General features: G+C 41.0%; 1 protein-coding gene across 4 annotated transcripts in view; it reads left to right on the top strand.

The window, feature by feature from the left end:
- The window catches only part of LOC141477272 (E3 ubiquitin-protein ligase NEDD4-like), a 103,856-nt gene that overhangs the window by 51,159 nt on the left and 34,642 nt on the right, over positions 1–18,055 (top strand). For all 4 annotated transcript variants that reach the window (XM_074166368.1, XM_074166370.1, XM_074166369.1 and 1 more), the window contains 5 exons: positions 12,653–12,703; positions 14,630–14,691; positions 14,795–14,897; positions 15,461–15,627; positions 17,617–17,749. In XM_074166368.1, coding sequence (XP_074022469.1) covers positions 14,645–14,691; positions 14,795–14,897; positions 15,461–15,627; positions 17,617–17,749 — 450 coding nt within the window. In that variant the 5' untranslated portion in view covers positions 12,653–12,703; positions 14,630–14,644. The remainder of the gene's footprint in view (positions 1–12,652; positions 12,704–14,629; positions 14,692–14,794; positions 14,898–15,460; positions 15,628–17,616; positions 17,750–18,055) is intronic.

Below are 18,055 nucleotides of genomic sequence, written 5' to 3'. Positions count from 1 at the left end.
TCCCAGGCAAGAAGCAATGCTAAATATGAGTCTCAGCAAATGAAGAATTTTTGAGCCTCTGTGAAAGTTCCAAGTAGTAAAAGTGCAGCTGTTTGTGCTTTGGAGAGCCACCAGCCTCTCCTTGGAACAATTATCCTGTTATAAACCTGCCTTCGTTTTGCTCTCTGACTACCAACTGAGCTTCTCGTCGAGCAGTTTTCAACTTTGAATGTCATTGTTTTCTAAATTCTGTGCCTTATACACAAAAATCCAGAATTTGAATAAAGTTTATGCTATTAGATATGAGGGACAGTGATCCCCTAGGGAATGCTTCTGTGCAGTGTCAAACATACAGTGTGAGAATGCTTTGGCCTCCCTGCCCCGTGCCAGTGGCAGTATGGATTTCAGTTGATAAGACAGCAGGCAGACAACGTTGAGGGCAAAACTTATCGGGGCACTGGGCAAAAATTTTTAGAGCCATTAGAGTATTAATGGAAAGAATAATGGTAGGGGCGTGGTAGATTGCTAAGATACCTTCCTCAGTGTTTGATTCCTCATATCTTGGAACACCCAAGAACGTGAAGCACAGTTTAGTGAGCTGTTCCTGGAGGGGCCTGTAGGTGTGAGCTGTTGTTTTGGGGAATTAGTAATTCCTCAACTAGTGAGAGATGGGTGTGTTTGTGTTCCGTACCCTTTGCTGGGGCACTGCATGTACTCTATGGACTTGACTTCTGAAATTCTGAAGAGCAACATTGTCCAAACCTGACACCAAGAGCAAATGTTACTTTCTTCCATCATTTTTTGACTGTAGCTCGGGTAAGGAAGGCTTGAGGTGTGGGAGCAGAGGGAAGGCTCACCCCTCACTGCCCTCACTGCTGGCTGCCTTTGCCATGGGGACATGCTGCTGGGCCACGCTCAGCCTGGGGTCCACAGGGCATCATGCTTTCATGTCCCAGGGAAATTAAAAAGATTTGACTTGCACAGAGTGGGTTATAGCATCATGTCCTCCTAATGTCACTAAAATTCACAGATACCTTGACTTAAAGTACAGTCACCAGTTAAGTTAGGTATATATGCAAGATTGTCCTTGTCTAACTTCAAGTTACTTCATGTAACTGTCAAGAAAAAAGGGTTTCGGCAACAGTTCTTTGGAAAACTGCTCTCACAGTGCTGCCCTTTCCATAAATGTGACTAAACCAGTGTGAAGTAAACAGGGTAGGATTGGCTTGTTACACAGTTTTGCAAATTAACTATCAAAATGCAATGCCTTTACCTGCACTCTGGTGGTTTTGAATAGATGAACTGGTCTGGACAAGTCAGAGGTTTCCCCAGTTCCGTGCTGCTCTCCCGAGTGCAGCTAACCATTACCCAAATGTTCTTTTAGCATCACGTGCTGAAATGGTTGATAGAGATTGGAGGGGTGGGGGGGGTTCTGGTATGTCCCAGAGCAGGTTATTGTGCAGAATTGCCCCAGCAGCCTACAGTTCTTACTGCTCCTTCTGCACTAGTGGCTGCTGAAGGATGGAGAGACATTTGGAAACTGAGGTTAAAAGACTATGGAAACAGGTTAAAAGAAAAACTACAGCTAAACGTCCCTAACTGGATAAGCGTATTCCATGATACAGCTGTGGTTGTCCAGCTGAACTCCGGTGGTAAATACTTCACCTGTTGCTGTGAGGAGTGTACACAGGCATTTCCTTTGGGAATAGAGAAGAGTATAAACAAATCAAAAGCTGGTAGGAGTGACTTCAGATCAGTACAGAAACAAGGCTGCAGGAACTTACTGGTAAGGGTTTCATTTTTTGCCATATTTTTCTCTTCCATTTTGCAGTTACAGATGAGATTCTGTCATCAAGAACACACAGCTCTCTCAGCGTTGTGGCTCCTGTGTGGGGATTCCCCATCCTCATTTTAATGAGAAGCCATAAGCTTACGGCTTCACTTGTCCATTTTAGTTTGTCACCAGCATGATTTCAGCTCTTGGGATGCAAGTGAAATCAGCTTATGGACAACGTTTTGAATATTTTGGAACTTAGTGCTTACTTGATTATCCCATAGTGAATCTGTACTCCATTCCAGCCTCATCCTCTCACTGTGCCTCACTGTTCTTTCTTGGAGAGTTGTAATGAAATACTGAAAATTCATGAGAAGATTGTTTCATTTTTGTTCTGAGATATTTTTTTAGTCAGTAATTCCTTCATGTCTTGTGGAACAAGGGATAGAAACTGTCGTAACACAATTTGTTCTAGACTTTCTACCTGTCCTTTCACTTACGCACATTGATTCTGTTCCTGTTTTCCACACCCTCTCACAACTCAGGCCTGATTTGAGGATCTCTCAGGCACCACCTCCCTCCTCCTGCCAAGGCTTCTCCTTTCCTTAGTCCCCTTTCCGTCTGGCCCATATCGGAACAAAAGCGGATTCTCATCTTTTCAGAGGCAGCTCCTAATACAGCAGTACTAAGAATAGCAGGTATTCACCCTTGGCGTACGTCACAGATACAGCCTTTTATAACTGCGACCCATGGTAGAGCGAGGAAATAGAAGTCTCTTCCCAGCGCTCCGGTGTGTCACACTTTTAATTATAAGAGGGATCTAAATAGGAAGCCATTTTATTATAATGAATGGAATAAATCTTTAACTTGCTGTCTTCTCCCTGGCATTGTCCAGAGGTTTTTTTGGATGTTAGTCATGTTTCAGGAATGCATCAGATCTTGGCACAGGTGCCCAGTGTTTTTTAGTATGTTTAAATAAGCAGTAGCAACACAAGAGAAATATTTTAGAATTTAAATAATTTCTGCTTGTGTACTGCAGCTTGCTTAGTCCGTTTAAGTAAGGCTCTAGTTGCCTTGGCTGTCCGTGCTTGCTAGGAAATAGACTTTTCACTCAGCTGTGACAATTTTGGAGCGCTACTGCCTCGTCTCTGAAACGGCAACTTAAACATGTTGTCTTTTCTTTCTGGTTGGATTCATGAAGGGCCTCTCTCTGCACGTTGCACGCTTTGATCTTGTCAAAGATCCTTGGTCTAGAGCAGGCATGAACGAGTGTAGGTCATATCCTGGGAACCCATTGGGCAGTGTCTCGTCATTACCTATCCTTCATGGATGGAAAGGACACCAGAGGGTGTACAGTAATTAACTCCTAAAGTAAAAGTCTTAACATGTGAGAGATCTGGCTGAAGGAGAATGAATCCCGTCTGCCATGCAGCAGTATTCTGGGAGGTATCATTAATTCCTACAGGATAAGCCATCCAAATCTAGTGGAGTCTATTCATATACCTGATGTATCCTGTTTTTTCTGCCCTGCTCTGAGTTGTTACAAAGCACTGGAAATGACAAATTTCAAAAGGTAGTGCGCAGTTGGGAGGCACCGTTCACATTAAAGTGTCCCCACAACGGGCTTGGCTGTGCGCTGAGAAAGTAAGTCTTACGGGAACTAAAATACAACCGAGTTCTTGCATGAAGTTTCTGGGAACGCTGTTAAAGGAACAGTAAGTATTTATTTATTTTCGTACATGAATAACAGAAGCTAATTGTTTAGGAAATAAACTAGTCTTTGTATTCTGCTCTGTCTTCACTTAGAGATTTGGAATAGGGAAAGCCCCTACCACCAGAGTTTATTCTGTTTTGTTCTGTGGTTAAATTGTGTGCCTTGCAGTTGAGCACAAACACTGAAACGCTTTAGATTACCGTTAGGTAGTAAATACTGTCCCCAAATCAAAATTTCATGTAAAGCCTCTATCAGCAGAGCTATTTGTAAAAATGAATTAAAAATAGAAAATACCAAGTCCAAAAAAAAATTATGCATTCAACAACAAATTTAAGTTTGCAGTGCAAAATATTTTTTTTCTAAAATATTTTGCTCTCTAGAAAGAATTACTGAAACATGTTTATTTTTTTATAAGAATCTTGAATGTTGCATGTCACAAGAAGAAATAGTGAAAAAAAAAAAAGAGATAAAAAATCCAGCATTCAGATATTGGTTGAAAAAAGGAAGATACATACATAGCTAAAGAATCTGACAGGAGCAACTCAATAAATCATCTGTGCTGTCAAGTCACCCATTATTGGTCAGGAAAGAGACTTAGTAAAAGGCTGTTGTCCTGAATGTCGTGAACGACACGTTGGGTCAGGCATTAAAAAAAGAAATCAGAAATTTAGGATGAAAGTAACTTTACCAAATTTCAGCTGCCTAGAGATTTTGGGACCCTTGTGATGAAGGATCTGGTTTTGGTCAGTAGGTTTGTTTTGGGCACCTGCCTGAGCGTAGGGGTGAGCCCAGGCCTTTGGGACCATGAGCTGCTTCTACAGAGCCACAGAGGTTCAGTAGTTATTTAGGAGTTAAATTTTCCAGTTGCATCCTTACTGCAGTGGGGAGGTTAGGAATTCTCTTTCTTTGTTGGAATAGCCAGTTTGTAGCCTGTGTATGAATGATGGGTATCCCTTAGTTGTGATCACCATAGGTTACAGCGCTAGGAGAACAAGCCAGATGACCTCTACATTTGTGCATCACCGTTTTCAGTCCCTGACGGCAGTTGTGCTGTGGTGCCCTGCGCAGCGGCGAGGCTGCCTCCGCTTTGGGGTTCACTGGGTGTGTTTAAGGGTAACTGGGGAGCAGAACAGTGTGTGAGCCCCAGGGCTGGCTGTCATGCCCAGAGGGTGGGCTCCTGCAGAGCAATGCTTGGCAATGCTCAGCGTTTCCTGCCCAGGGCAGCGAGGGGGGAGGAAACCTTTATTTATGTGTTTAAGGAAGATGCAGGCAAATTGTGCATCCTGAAGGTACTACCTAAGAAGCTTTTAGACGGTTAAAGGTTTGAGTTGCCGCTGCCCGCTTTACACTTCTGCCTTCTCTCCATCTGGCACGAAGCTGAGCGATGGCGGGTGCGACGCTTCCAGGGAAGAGCAGAGCGCGGTATGGAGTTCTGCAAGATACACGGTGCTGATGGTTCCCTTTTTGTGAACTCGTATCTAACGCACATGAGGTGGTCAGGTTTGGGAAATCTAGGGAGGATATCGATAAGGGCTCTCTGTGTTTGGAGAGGCTGGAAGCAGAGAGGGTATCTGCGATTTGCAGTTGAAATAGCTCCCTGGGAAGGCAGCGCTGGTAATGAGAAAAACATTTTACAGCGCAATCCTTTCCAAATACGAAAGCGGTTAGTGAGGGCTGATGGAGCTGCTGCTCCATCTTGGTTGTGCTTTTAAGAACGCTGCGTTTAGAGTTATGAATATTTATCTATTTTGTCAGCATTTGGAATACAACTTAAAATACCACCTTTTAAATAAAAAGTTCTGATAATTAATTCCAGTGTTAATAAGATATAATTAGTTCTAATCTAATGATTTCTAATCTGATAATTTCAATGTTAACTATTCCTTCTCTTGCTTTTAGTTCCTACTTTGTCATGTCTTAAGTGCAGAAATAAAGTTAGAGTTCTGTATGCAAAAAGCTTAGCCTTACTTTTGTAATAATGCAATTTTAATAAAAGCTTGGTAAAGGAATAATTTTGCAAGGAAGAAAATGTTTCATTTGGTCTAAAATGCAGAATGGGTGACAGTTTTTCTTTTCTATTTTAAGCTATTTTTGTTATGCTTGTGGAAGGAAGGAGAGACTGTAAGTAGTTAGACAAATTAGCTAATTAGACTGGTATATGAGGTTTCCTCCATAACTGAAACCAGAGTTTAAGGTTCTGTCGTACAATTATCGTTGTAGCTTTATTGATGCAAGTGAGATCAGGGAGTTGATATGCCTTGGGTGTAGAAAGGCATCTGTCATGGCTAATAAAAAGCATCAAAATCAAAAGCAGTTAAAGATAAATGTGCTTTGTTTCCATTAATAAAATCATGTTTTGCTGCTAGTTTTCAAAAAAAAACCAAACACAAATCCTATTTTGGTTTTGGGGTCCCTTACATTTTTAAAGCCTTCAGTAAAAGTAAAGTTCCACGTTTTCCCCGTTCAGCCACGTTATTATGAAGGTAAGGGCTTTAGGAGTTGACACAGATGGACGAACCTAGTGATCTAATTGTATTTGTGGGGAGAAGGGAATGTATGTGTCTCAGTTTGTTGTTGCTTCTGTTGTTTTCTTTAAAAACATTCCCCTGTTGAGGGGAAAATGATTGATTTTTATTGTGTTATCTTTAAAAATATTTTTAATGCAACAATGGCTTCCTCTGTGTGCGTGTCTACGTTTGCTAATTCAGGGGGGAAAAGAGCTCTCTCTGTCAAGGTAACATGGGTGATTTTATGTGGTTTTATCTAAAGGCAGCAGGTATTTTCTGCTCTGGGGTTGGTGGTTTTCTGTTTGGTATGTGCAACTCCTGTATTTCTGTTGTGGTGATGTAGTGCTGTATAAGTGAGACACTCTTTAGCTCTTGGAACAGCTTCTCTGGCACTTGACAGGGATGGTACATCATATCTCAACTACGGGGCTTAAGTAATATATAGGTAACATTTGCTTAATTCTTGCTTAATTTTACACTTTGTATTCTACCAGTTTGGCTGCTGAGTTTGGTCAGTGGTGGTAATCACCTCTGTGGAGTCTTGTGGTTTTCTTTGCCAGGTTGTGGTTTTTTTGCCAGTTTCTCCCAGCTTAAACTGTGCCATGAAAAAGCTTGGCTGTACGTCCCCAAAGCCTCGTGTCCTTCTGCACCTTGAGGGGCTGATTTACGCTGACATACTGATCGTTCTTTGCAACTAAAATTGTCCCACAATGATAACAGCCCCTCACCGTGTTTGGTTGGGTGACAGGGCACGTGGCTGCAGTCATTCTGGGACTGTCTCTCTCCCCCAGCCAGCAGCTCCTGGCGCTGGGCATGAGAGAAAGATGAGGAGCTAAATAGGCACCCACAGGACATGAGATCTGAGTTTATAATACAAAACATCTTGTATTTTTTATTGTCTAGCTCTGTTTGCAGCTTGAAGGTCCTGCAATCACCTGCCTCCAGTACAACCCAATTAGAGTTGGTAAGGACAATGCAGAAGGGTGCACAGCCATGGTTCTGCAGTCTCTCCATGCATTTGCTTCTCCATCCCATGTTTGTGATGGAGCACTGCTGGGAGAGGGAGATCTCAGAACAGCTTTCTCATCACCTACAAGGATCGTGTCACCCCGTTCTGAAATCAAGCAATATCTGGGTTGGAATGTGGCATCTGTTTAAACAGTGCACAGAAATAGTACACAACAGTTTTTAGGTCAGGAAGCTGGGAACATCCTGACCAACTGAAAATGCCAAGGGAATTGGCAGTAGGTGGAGTGTTATTACCCCATCTGGTATTTGGCCAGGGAACCAAAACATCTCTGCAAACCTCTGTGGGTTTGTTGATAACCACAGTTGATCAGGACTCACCTCCAGGTCAGCAATACAGGTTCTCTTGTCTCTTTTCTTATTTTTCTTTTTGCATCTCCCCTGTCTCTCTGTCCAGTACTTCAGTTTCACCCACAGATGTTGATGCGACATCACTCCGGTGGCTGGCAGGTGTTGCTGGTTCCCAGGCCAAGGCAACCAACAGCACGTTTGCACGCAACTGCCACCCATCCTCCTCAGTTATGCCAGGGAAGTTCTTAATAGAGTCACTTAGCAAACTAGATCAGGCAATTAATGGTCTGTTTTTAAAGCCAGCTTAATTTCTTGATCTAGTTCATGCAAGCACAATGGGAGGTGCAAGATGTTACAGTGCCAGGGAGGAAAGCAGCAGAAGGCATGGGAGCAGGAGTGACTTGGTCTGCTTGTGTCACTAAATGCCGGTTGTAACAATTGTAAACGGGAGTTTCATTGCACGGACTGGAACTCTTGCATCAGTCAGTCCTTTATCTAAGTTGTTTTCTTATGTTTGCTTAGTAAATGCCTGGGTGAGCTGTTGATGTGCTAGCTACAATATCGAGTGAGTCCCTGAGTCCTGCTGTTTCACAATCACATCTCTCTATTGATACTGTAACAACGGGTGGGTGTTTGAGGTACCACATCACAGGTGAGGACTTGGAAACCGCTCAAAGTATCCTGGCTCCTGACTTCTTAGATTCATGTCACTGCCATGAATGCGTATCTTAAGGCTTTATTTCCATGTTAATGAAGTGTGAGATGTGCATTTGGCATAACTAAGTACATATTTATCGAGTTTTGCTGCATAGCCAAAATGCTTTTTTTTTTTTACTGCTGTTTGGACATTGCATAATTTTCAGGCATTTTCAGAAGTTTGTGCTGCGCTATTTGTGATCAGTTTTAACAATGTGGCGTATTGTTCTGGATTTAGAAACAGGAAGGTTTTCAAAAGTATGAGACCTGGGGGTGTTGAGGCAGTTGTCGATGATAGAAGTGGATCGTAGGGGTCAGAAAATATGACACAGGATTTCACCATTTAACCTATTGCTGAAATGCAGCATTAAAGTTAGCCTGGGAGGAGAACTTGTGTTTTAGGAGTGTGTGTTTGTGTACACATATGGGGTTTTTAAATAGTATTTTTCTGTTGATTAGGATTTTTTTGCTTTTCAGTTCCTCTAAGACATATCTGTTGAATGATAATGTGTTAAAGCTGCTCCCAGACCTTACAAGGAAATATATGTATGAATAATCATTATGAAGATGCACAATGAAAATAAAAACATAAACCAGAAAGGTGTGTGTGAAAATCCAGCAGGAAAGTGTATTTAAGACACAGCTAACGGGGAAATTATCTACTAGAGGTTGCCTGACATACCTGAGTTCAGCAGCAAAGTTTAAAGCAGTTCTTGAGTGTCTGGAGCTGGGAGCGTCTGTGTGATCCCAGGTGCCGGGAGAGAACTGGTACTGGGACATCCGCAGCGCCTCTAGGCAGCCTGTTCCCGTGTTGGACCAGTGCTGGACCAGTCTCACAGTAAAGAAGTTTCTCTTCTGTTTAAATACAATTTCCTGTGTTTCGATCCCTGTCTATTGCTGCTTGTCCTGTCGCTGGGCAACAATATATACCTCGTGCTTGGCTCTTGCATGTAAGTCACCTGTCTGCGTGTCTGTTGAGAAGAATGCCCCGAGGGAACTTGGTAGACACGTCTCTTCGTGTCCCCACCCTCTGCACAAGCCCATGGTGGGGTGTCCTCCCCGTCTCAGGTGCGGAGGAAGGACACTTCCCCACATAAACAGTGAAACTGCGTGTGGTCGATTCTGTTTCTAACCAACGTGAAAATTTTCCATGACCATGAGTTGAGATGTTCTTGAACTCAAAGCTGCAGGAACAGATCTAGAAATGGGTGTATATATTTTCTTCCAAGTACTTGGTATCTGAGTAACTGAATTGAAGCAGGAGGTGGAAGGTACTTGATATTTGCCAATGTTAAGGGAGAAATATATTAATTCTCTAAAAGCAGTGCATGCTACCAGGTTTTTCCAGTAATTGTTAGGAAGAGGATTAATAGTCAAAATTTTTTTATGAAAAAACCTGTTATCTATTTTTACTTGAATTTGGAAAAAATGAAGGCTCCTTTTTGCAGATACTCTTTTTGTGTTTTTCCATGGGCTTATAGCACAGCAGTACCTGTCTGTGCTCTGGCCATCACGGGACTTCATGCTATCGTTGTAGTAGAAACAGAATTCTTGTGGTGTTATCATAGAAAATATGAATTTTAATATTAAAGTTAATGCTCTGCTATGAGAAATATGTAAACTTGGCTTTGGAGCGGCAGTATGCACTTCCTGGAATTCTGTGCATAGCGTGGTTATAAATAAGCAGCAGGTTATTTGGGAATCACTAGGGCTGATATCTGGTATCAGAAACAGTATCTGGGAGAAATTGTTTTCCCTGACAGTTGATTTTTGAAGAATGCAATATGCTTTTTTTTTTTAAATTCGTATCTTACTAATGAATAGCAAGCATCCATCGAGCAGTGACCCGCTCACAAAGCCAACACATACGTGCTATTTAACTACTTTATACCTCATCTGTTGCCAAAATTCCCTTCCTTTGACTGTTGAATATAAAATTTCCGATGTAGATCAAAATGCTAGAATGCATTGTGTTTAGGTAAGATTAAAATGATTGATGAGCATAAGATTGTCAATAGATGGTTTAAGTCTGACTTTAAAATAAATTCATTTTAAAGGGAATTATCTTTTACTTGTGGAAACTTTATATATTTGTATTCAATTAAATAGGATTTTAAAAGTCTTTAGGAGAGTATTCCCTTCGTTGTTGTAGCATCATGGTCACAGGGGAATTTGGGAGGGAGTAGCTGCAAGAACAAAACCACCCCATTCAGAGGCATGAATTTTAGATCATGTATTAATAAATCGTGGGTGTCGTGAGCGGGTGGTGGTTTCCCCTCTGAGGTTTGTTTGGCCCCCATGAAACAAGTTTTGGAGTTTACAGGTTGTTGGGGTTTTTGCCGTGTTTTTAATGGCTTTCATCACAGGAAGGAAGGAAGGAGTCTTAATCCGAGCCGCTAGCACCGACAATTGCTGTTATAAATGAGCAAATGATGATCATAATCAGTGGGTAGATGAGATTAGCTGCGGAGCTGCCTTTCAGCGCAGCCACACCACTTCCGGGCAGGAAACCGCATGTGGCTCTGAAGATACTCTCTCCTCGGCGGCACTCTGTGTGTGTGTCCCGTTAGATTTTCAGATTTTGCACTTATCCTATCAGAACTGTTTATAAAGGACAAATGGGAATATTTATCCGGTGTCTGCACATCGCTGGTGCAGTCGCTCCTCCTGCTCTTCCCAGCACATGAGAGCGCCCGGGCCGGGCCCAGCAGGCTGGGACGCTGCTGCTCGTGCTCAGATTCTCATCAGGAATGAGACTTTGATCAGAGTCTGGGATGGTTAATTTTCAGTGAGTACTCTGTCACGTTCCGGGGTACTTTGTCATAGCAGCAAGCTACTCGCACACATGGCATTTTGGGGAAATGTGGTGCTGACAGACAGGAGGGATCTCTCCGTGCAGTGCCTGACTATACCCTTTGCTTTTCATTGATTGGATTTCTAGGTTGCCCTCCGTTACTTACCAGCAGGGAAGACCAACTGATCCACATGTATGCGGTTCAGACAGGGAGATTGCCTGCATTTTGGGTTTGCATGGGGATGCGTTGGCTGCTACTATCCATCCAGCTTCACATTTAAAGGAAAATCACCCCTGAGATTTAGATTAATTGACAATAAAAGGTACCAGTGCAACTCTGCTCTTCAGGTGGCACTGTTAATCATAGATTGTTAAATGCTGAAGTAGTTTTGAGGCATCTCTAAGTGATACAGGTGACACCTGAGCAGTACTTTAAAATGGTAATTTATTTAAAGCGATCACAGTCTATTCAGCATGCAAATATTTTCAGCTAGAAATGTTTTATCTCATGTAATTGAATATATCGAGTGAACAGACTTTATTGTTCAGTGGGAAAACTGATGACAGCTCTTTCTTTCTAGGCTTTATTGAGCTGTTAAGCCAGTGATAACAGTACACATTTTCCCTCTCAGAGTTTATCCTTGGTTTGTCCACCTCTCCTAATATTTCACGTTCCTTTTCATCTGTCTGTCCCTGTAAGTGGATTGCCAGAAGTGTGCTGAGATATCTCACGTGAATATGAATGGGTGATTAGGCCACGGCACACGGGCCAGGCTGAGCATCTTCAGCAGTCACTGAGTATTGCAAAGATCAGACAGATCTTTGAAGGGCTCTCTTTATCCTGTCTTTTTTACAGTTGTAAAAGGGGTATGGAATATAGTTGGTGGAGTTACGAATAATGGTACAAATACCCAGTCACAAAGATACAGTCGGTACAGACCAGGTCCTGTTGTCAGCTTGGTGGTGGTTACCTCCATGGGAGACGGTGTCTTCGGCTCATTTACTCTGAGAGAAGGTGGTGGTCAAACAGATAGTGCAGAACAAGCAGAAAAGCAGTGTTTATCACTTCTGTATGGACGTAACTGTGCATAAGGGAGTTTGTGATGGCGCTGGGTGGCCCAAACATTGGTATAACCACATCCACGTGCTTAACTTGAAGCAGCGTATGAACAGTCAAGTCTTCAAGTGGGAAACAGAGTTGCGGAAAAGGCTGGTTATACGGTGTATAACTGTTCCTCACAAAGGAAGCATCTAGAATTAATGGAACAGCATTCTGTAAAAAAAAAAAAAAACAAAACAAAAGTTCTAATACTTTGATGTCTGTTTGGTAAAGTGATAAAAAAAATTTTTATTTGGGGGAGAAATGTTTACAATTCATGCAGCTCTGTCTTCACTGTTTTGATGTTGATTTCTCCTCCCTTCCCTGTCAGATGGGCGTATAAGGTTTTCCTTAAAAAATTAAAAATAAAAAGAAAAAAGTTTGACATGATTATTTCAATGCGATGGTGAACGGTAATTTCACTCTGCTTTTTAATGCACATAGAGTCTAATTCATGGAAAGAGTAGATTATTACTTTGTGCTTTGCATTATGCATAGATTGTCAGAGGAAACGGAATTTTGTCAGTCCTGAACATATGTTCTGTGGGCTAAGAAGCCCTTTTGCTCTGTCCCAGAAAATGCTCTGCTGAAATAGATAAATTACAACAACAGATAATGTGCAACAATAAAGGGGTAGAAACCAGTAATTGTTAAAATAATAGTACTCAACCATTTTTGGTTTTGCTTCATTGTGTCTTGATTGATGTTTATAATTTTTTGCTTTTCTGATGTAAAATTATTCATTTTTCTGCCTTTTTTTTCTGTTTGACAGACTAGAGACGACTTCCTGGGTCAAGTGGATGTGCCGCTCAGTCACCTTCCGGTAAGCAGCGCTTTTGTCTCAGCGTGCTGGATGTGAAAAACCCTGATGTTATGTAGAATTTATTTCCATAAATAGCCCAGTTCCATTTTCTTAAAGCAAGCATTCCCAGCATTGCCTTAGAGGCAAAAATGTTACAGACAGCAAAACCCCACCACTCACAGGAGCTGGGAGAACTGGTTCCCTTTGCAGGGATAAGGAAGACAGTTGCTCTCTGATCTGTGTTACATTTCTCATAATCCAGGATTCTCTTCTCAGCCTGATTCCGTCTAAAAATCCTTGGCTGGTCTGAGTCAGTTCATGAACGACATGTGGCCAACAGACCGATTGTTTCTCACCTTGCTGTTGATGATTTTTGTCCTATTAATTGTTTTATGCTTGGTAGAAGTGTTTGCTGATATTATATAATGTTTTGGAAGACTAACATGGTCTGGATGCAGTTAATATTTTTAAGATGTTGTACATGTTAATTTTACTTGCATCAACTTGGAGAGTTTTTTTTGTATTTGAATGGGTGAGTGTGGGAATGGGGGAAGTTACTGAAAATGTTTACATCAAATAAGGTTTCGGTTTTAGCATGAGTGCTGCTCTTTGCGCCTGAATTTGACTTCTTGCTATTGATGGATGTTATGGTGGGAGGAAAATGGCTTTATAATGACTTTCACAGTGATGCCTTTTTAGATCTGTCTGTTATGGTTAGTCATGAGCCATAACGCTGTTACTGTTGGCTTAGAAACTATAAAAGTTGAAAAATATGATGGAACAATCATTCCATTCTCATATGACCTCATGTCATATGAGCTGTATTGTGTAGCATTATTTTATCCCTACTTGTGTGTATATTTCCGTTTAAATGTATCCATATGCACAGGCAGTATCTAAATAGCCCACACATAACTATAGAAGCAGCCCTCCAGAGTTAAGCTACGTGTGTCTGCAAACAATGTACTGCAAAGTATAAAATGCTGAGGGACATACTAGTGCACGCCTATTTTAGAGAGTCAGGAAGTATTTTAAAGTTCCTTTTTTGTAAACACTATTTTTAATAATTAAACATCATCAGCAAGATTTGAGATAGAGCTATAGCTATGTCTCACATGTTATGTGAGCTGTTTTGAGGAATTAGCAATTTTCTGTTTTCCTTCCGTATTCTGTAGGAAGAGAACAAATCTCACTGGGGAGTTACGTGGAACATGAGAGTGCTTGTCTCTTTCTAGCTCATATTTGAGTGGAATGCTGAACTTTTTCAAACTGTTTTAAAGTCTTCTACTGTCTATGTAGAAAATCCAAGATTTCCTGGATCAGCTACTTAACTGGCATTGAAGAAAGTAACTTATTTGATAAGAAAGCTGAAATTCTCAAATAGATTACTCAATAGGAAGTTTTCAAGATTTAAGGCTTTATGAAACTTACAGTTAAGTGAAAATCAGGAGATATAATCTGTCAGCCTGATAATATTACTTACGTACATCATAAATGATTTCAAAGTCTTAATTATTTTTTAAAGTCTCAACTGTTTTGAAATAAAAATGAAAGCCAGCTGAGGAGTTTTATTTCATCTAACGTGCAATAAAAATACTGCTTTGAAATGGCTGCAACCTTTTCTGACACTGCTGTTGGGTGACTGGAAAAAGTTGAGATTTGTTTCTTTGGTCTTTTCCACCTTTTTCTGAACTGTGAGTGTCGTGTACAGTCAGAAACAAGACTGGGTTCAGCCGGTCACTGATATTTGCAGTGACATCTCGTGGACTGCTTCTGCAACTGTGTATAGCAGCTGATGGACGCACACTGGTAGAGGTCTGCCTGCTATAACTTCGATATTTAAACATCTTCTCTAGCACTTCTTCCGCATCTGTGATGTGAGTGCTCTTTATGTGTCTGTACTTGTGGGCAAGCCCTTTAATTTGCCATTTTCTTAAATGCTTCTAGACTGAAGACCCAACCATGGAAAGGCCGTACACATTTAAGGATTTCCTTCTCAGACCAAGAAGGTGAGTGGGAGGACTTTGTATTTTAAAACATTCCTTACTTAAAGGTTTGTTATTTTTACCTATTAAAGGGTTGTTGAATGAAATGTACCTCCTTGTCTTGTAGCCACAAATCTCGTGTAAAGGGTTTTTTGAGGCTGAAGATGGCTTATATGCCTAAAAATGGTGGCCAAGAGGAAGAAAACAGCGATCAAAGGGATGATTCTGAGGTAAGGTTTAATGCTTGTGGAAGCATTAAGTTATTAGAGATTCAGGAATATTTTCAGAAAAAGTTGTACCTTTGAAAGACAAACCCCTGGTAGCAGTGCTAGTGGCAGCTTACTCCTCTCCCTCCCCCCCAGCAATTTTTTTTTTAAGTGTAACGTGGTGCTTTCTCAAGCATTTTAAAGTATTTCAGCTGCCACAATGAATTCTAAAGTCTGTCTGACCCAGTTTGTGAGCAGGTATAAGTGGAAGCCATGCCAAGTAGAAGAATTCAGAAAGCCTGTACAAGTAATTTATAAACATAGCGGTCTGTATGAGGTACCTCTTCTTCAGAGGCCATTTCAAAATAGGTGTTAGAACATGGTTCTTTATTTCCTTGGTGGCAGTGACTTTGCAGAGAGTAAAGCTCATGGAAGCACAGCACGTGAAAGACTTCTCAGCGCTGTCAGCCGTTGCCATGTTAAGAGTTAGCTGCGATTAGCCTGTACGCTAGCGTAAGCACAAGAAAACAAGTTCTCTTTGGCTGAACTTTAAAATTATTAACTATTTTTTTCCCTTCATTCCTAAGCATGGATGGGATGTGGTTGATTCCAATGACCCCGCATCTCAGCGTCAGGAGGAGTTACCACCTCCTCCACTGCCTCCTGGATGGGAAGAAAAGGTGGACAACCTGGGGCGGACTTACTATGTCAACCATAACAACAGGACGACTCAGTGGCATCGGCCAAGCTTAATGTAAGTGGCAGCGTGGTGCGGTGTTTTGTGTGTGCAGAGTTACCAATAAAGGTAGTGATTTTTTCCAGCAAACATAACCATTTTGAATTTGCAAGTTCAAGGCTGGAAAAAGTCTTTAGGGAAGACTTTTATGAAGCAGTTTATAAAGGTACATTATTCTTTTCAGTAACAGATTAATTGTGATTTCGGTGCTGTGCTACATATCTGAAACTATGCTTTATTCATGGAAAAATTTTCACAGATGCACTTGTAAATTGAGAACCAAAGTCTGGATATCTTTAGTTTAAAGAAAACATCTTTTTTTTTTTAAGAATGAGAGAGAGTTGCCCACCCCCAGCAAATCACACACACACACAGGTATTCTGGGACATTCTAGGAAACCTGAAGGGGTGGGAGGGAAGTCAGTGCATTAACAGCATACCTTAGAATATTGGGAGACAGATGTGGAATTTTTAACAGGAATAAATTACTTTCTTCTCTAGAGACTGTTGGAAAAGTAGGAGGGGAAAGGCAACTCTATTAATTTTTAATTAAATTAAACTGATTATCTTTGAGGAGGTCCTGATTATTATTCAGTGTATAGACTGCATTACCTGCGTGTGCTGGTTGTGCTAATGTGGAGCTCCTGTTCAAGCCTTCGTTATGTTTCTTATGATTAAGTTTATGAAACTGTGAGAAGCTTACATTTTAAAAAGTACGTGTAATTGACAAAGTTAAGAGTTATACTGAAATCATGGATTAGTTAAACATCTTGCATTATTTTTGTGTAGCCACTATTCTTCTACTATTGCTTATTACAACAGTAATGGTTATTCTTTATTGAATATTCATAGTCATAGCTAAATTATGCAAATGTGTGTTGTCCTTGTTTAAGGCACTATTTGTTCTTCCTGTCTGATGTGTTTATCTTAAAATTTAATTAAATTTTGTTCTGTATGTTTTGAACTATTTACTGTTGAACTATTTGAGCTATTTACTAAGCAATGTGTATTTTGTCAAGTAAATCTCATCAACTACTGTCATTATCCACAGGTAGTTTGGACATAAATGCATAATTATGACTGATAAACTTTACACGTGACACCAGGCTTGGTGAAGAGTGAAGGCTTTAGAATTTTTATCCTTTAAATTCCATGAATTTATGAAACCACGAGGAGTGGAAGATTGAAAGTAGTACATAACCTCTCAATTTTAGGCCAGTGACTCGGATGCTAAGTTGGTCACCAGGGAAAAACACTGAGGACTGTACAGTCCATGGCTGCTGTAGGAACACGAGAGTAGTTCATTTCTCATAGTTCTTTAGAATGTGCAATGGTAAAATGATTGCACAAAGAGGATTTTCCTGAACATAACCATCTTTCACAGCTACAGTCCCTCGTCCTGAAGGAGAGGCTCAAATGCTGTACTGCCTTCTGATGGCGTCTGCCCTCTGAGAGCTGTGACAGAGATGTGCACCTGTCTGTGCGTGCTGGGGATGCCCACGAGCCAGGCAGGGCTCCATCAGGGGAACTGGGGTATTTTCCATTTCCACCACTGGTTACAGCCAGTTCAGAAAGTTATCCATAGTGCAACAGCTTGCGTTTGCGTGGGCTATCGCAAAAAGGAAAACAACAGTTGACATAAAGACAGGGGCAAAGGTAAAATGTCCGTGTCAGGACTGATTCTGGCCATCACAGGAAAGGACGAGTAAGGATGGGTTAGTCCATTTGAGCGTGGACTTCCATTTCCACTCAGCCAACTTCCATGCATAAAGAATGTTAATTTCTGGTGTTACGTGACATTGGTGAAGCACTTCCAGTTTTATTTACTTTGGATTGAGGGATTAAAGAGTCTCCTGTTTATGAACCCTGACATATGCAAGAATAATTATTTTTTTAATCAAAAGCATTAATGAGGTTTTGAAAGCAATGGACAAAGTAGGTGTTTTAGTTTAACATTCTTTTTCTCATTCTTTTCTCCTTCCCATGCTTTCAATTCCCCGCTATCCAGTGATGTGGGCTCCGAGTCAGATAACAATATCAGACAAATAAACCAGGAAGCAGCCCACAGGCGGTTCCGCTCTCGGAGACACATCAGTGAGGATTTGGAACCAGAACCTGTGGAGAGTGGAGACATTCCGGAGGTAAGTAAGGTCTTGGCTTTAAGAAGTTGACTAAACTTCAAGTTGATGTGTTTCTCAGTTGTAAACTAATTACTATACAACATTCATAGCAATGTTTTTACATGGTGTTTATGGAAATTGTCCAAGTAAAATACCAGTAACACAATAAAATCCCTAAACAGAGCTACACTTCCAAGGTCCCATGCATTTGTGGGTGCCTGATAATGAATGCACAATATTAAATACTATTAAATACTGTGCAAATGCTGGGAGAAACATTTATAATCCCAAGCACTGCTTGTTACATATATGTTGATAGAAACATTT

The sequence above is a fragment of the Numenius arquata genome, chromosome Z (genome assembly GCF_964106895.1).
Source record: "Numenius arquata chromosome Z, bNumArq3.hap1.1, whole genome shotgun sequence".
NCBI classification, from domain to species: Eukaryota; Metazoa; Chordata; class Aves; order Charadriiformes; family Scolopacidae; genus Numenius; species Numenius arquata.
The sequence above is the reverse complement of the archived record's forward strand: the minus strand, read 5'-3'. Positions and strand labels throughout refer to the sequence as shown.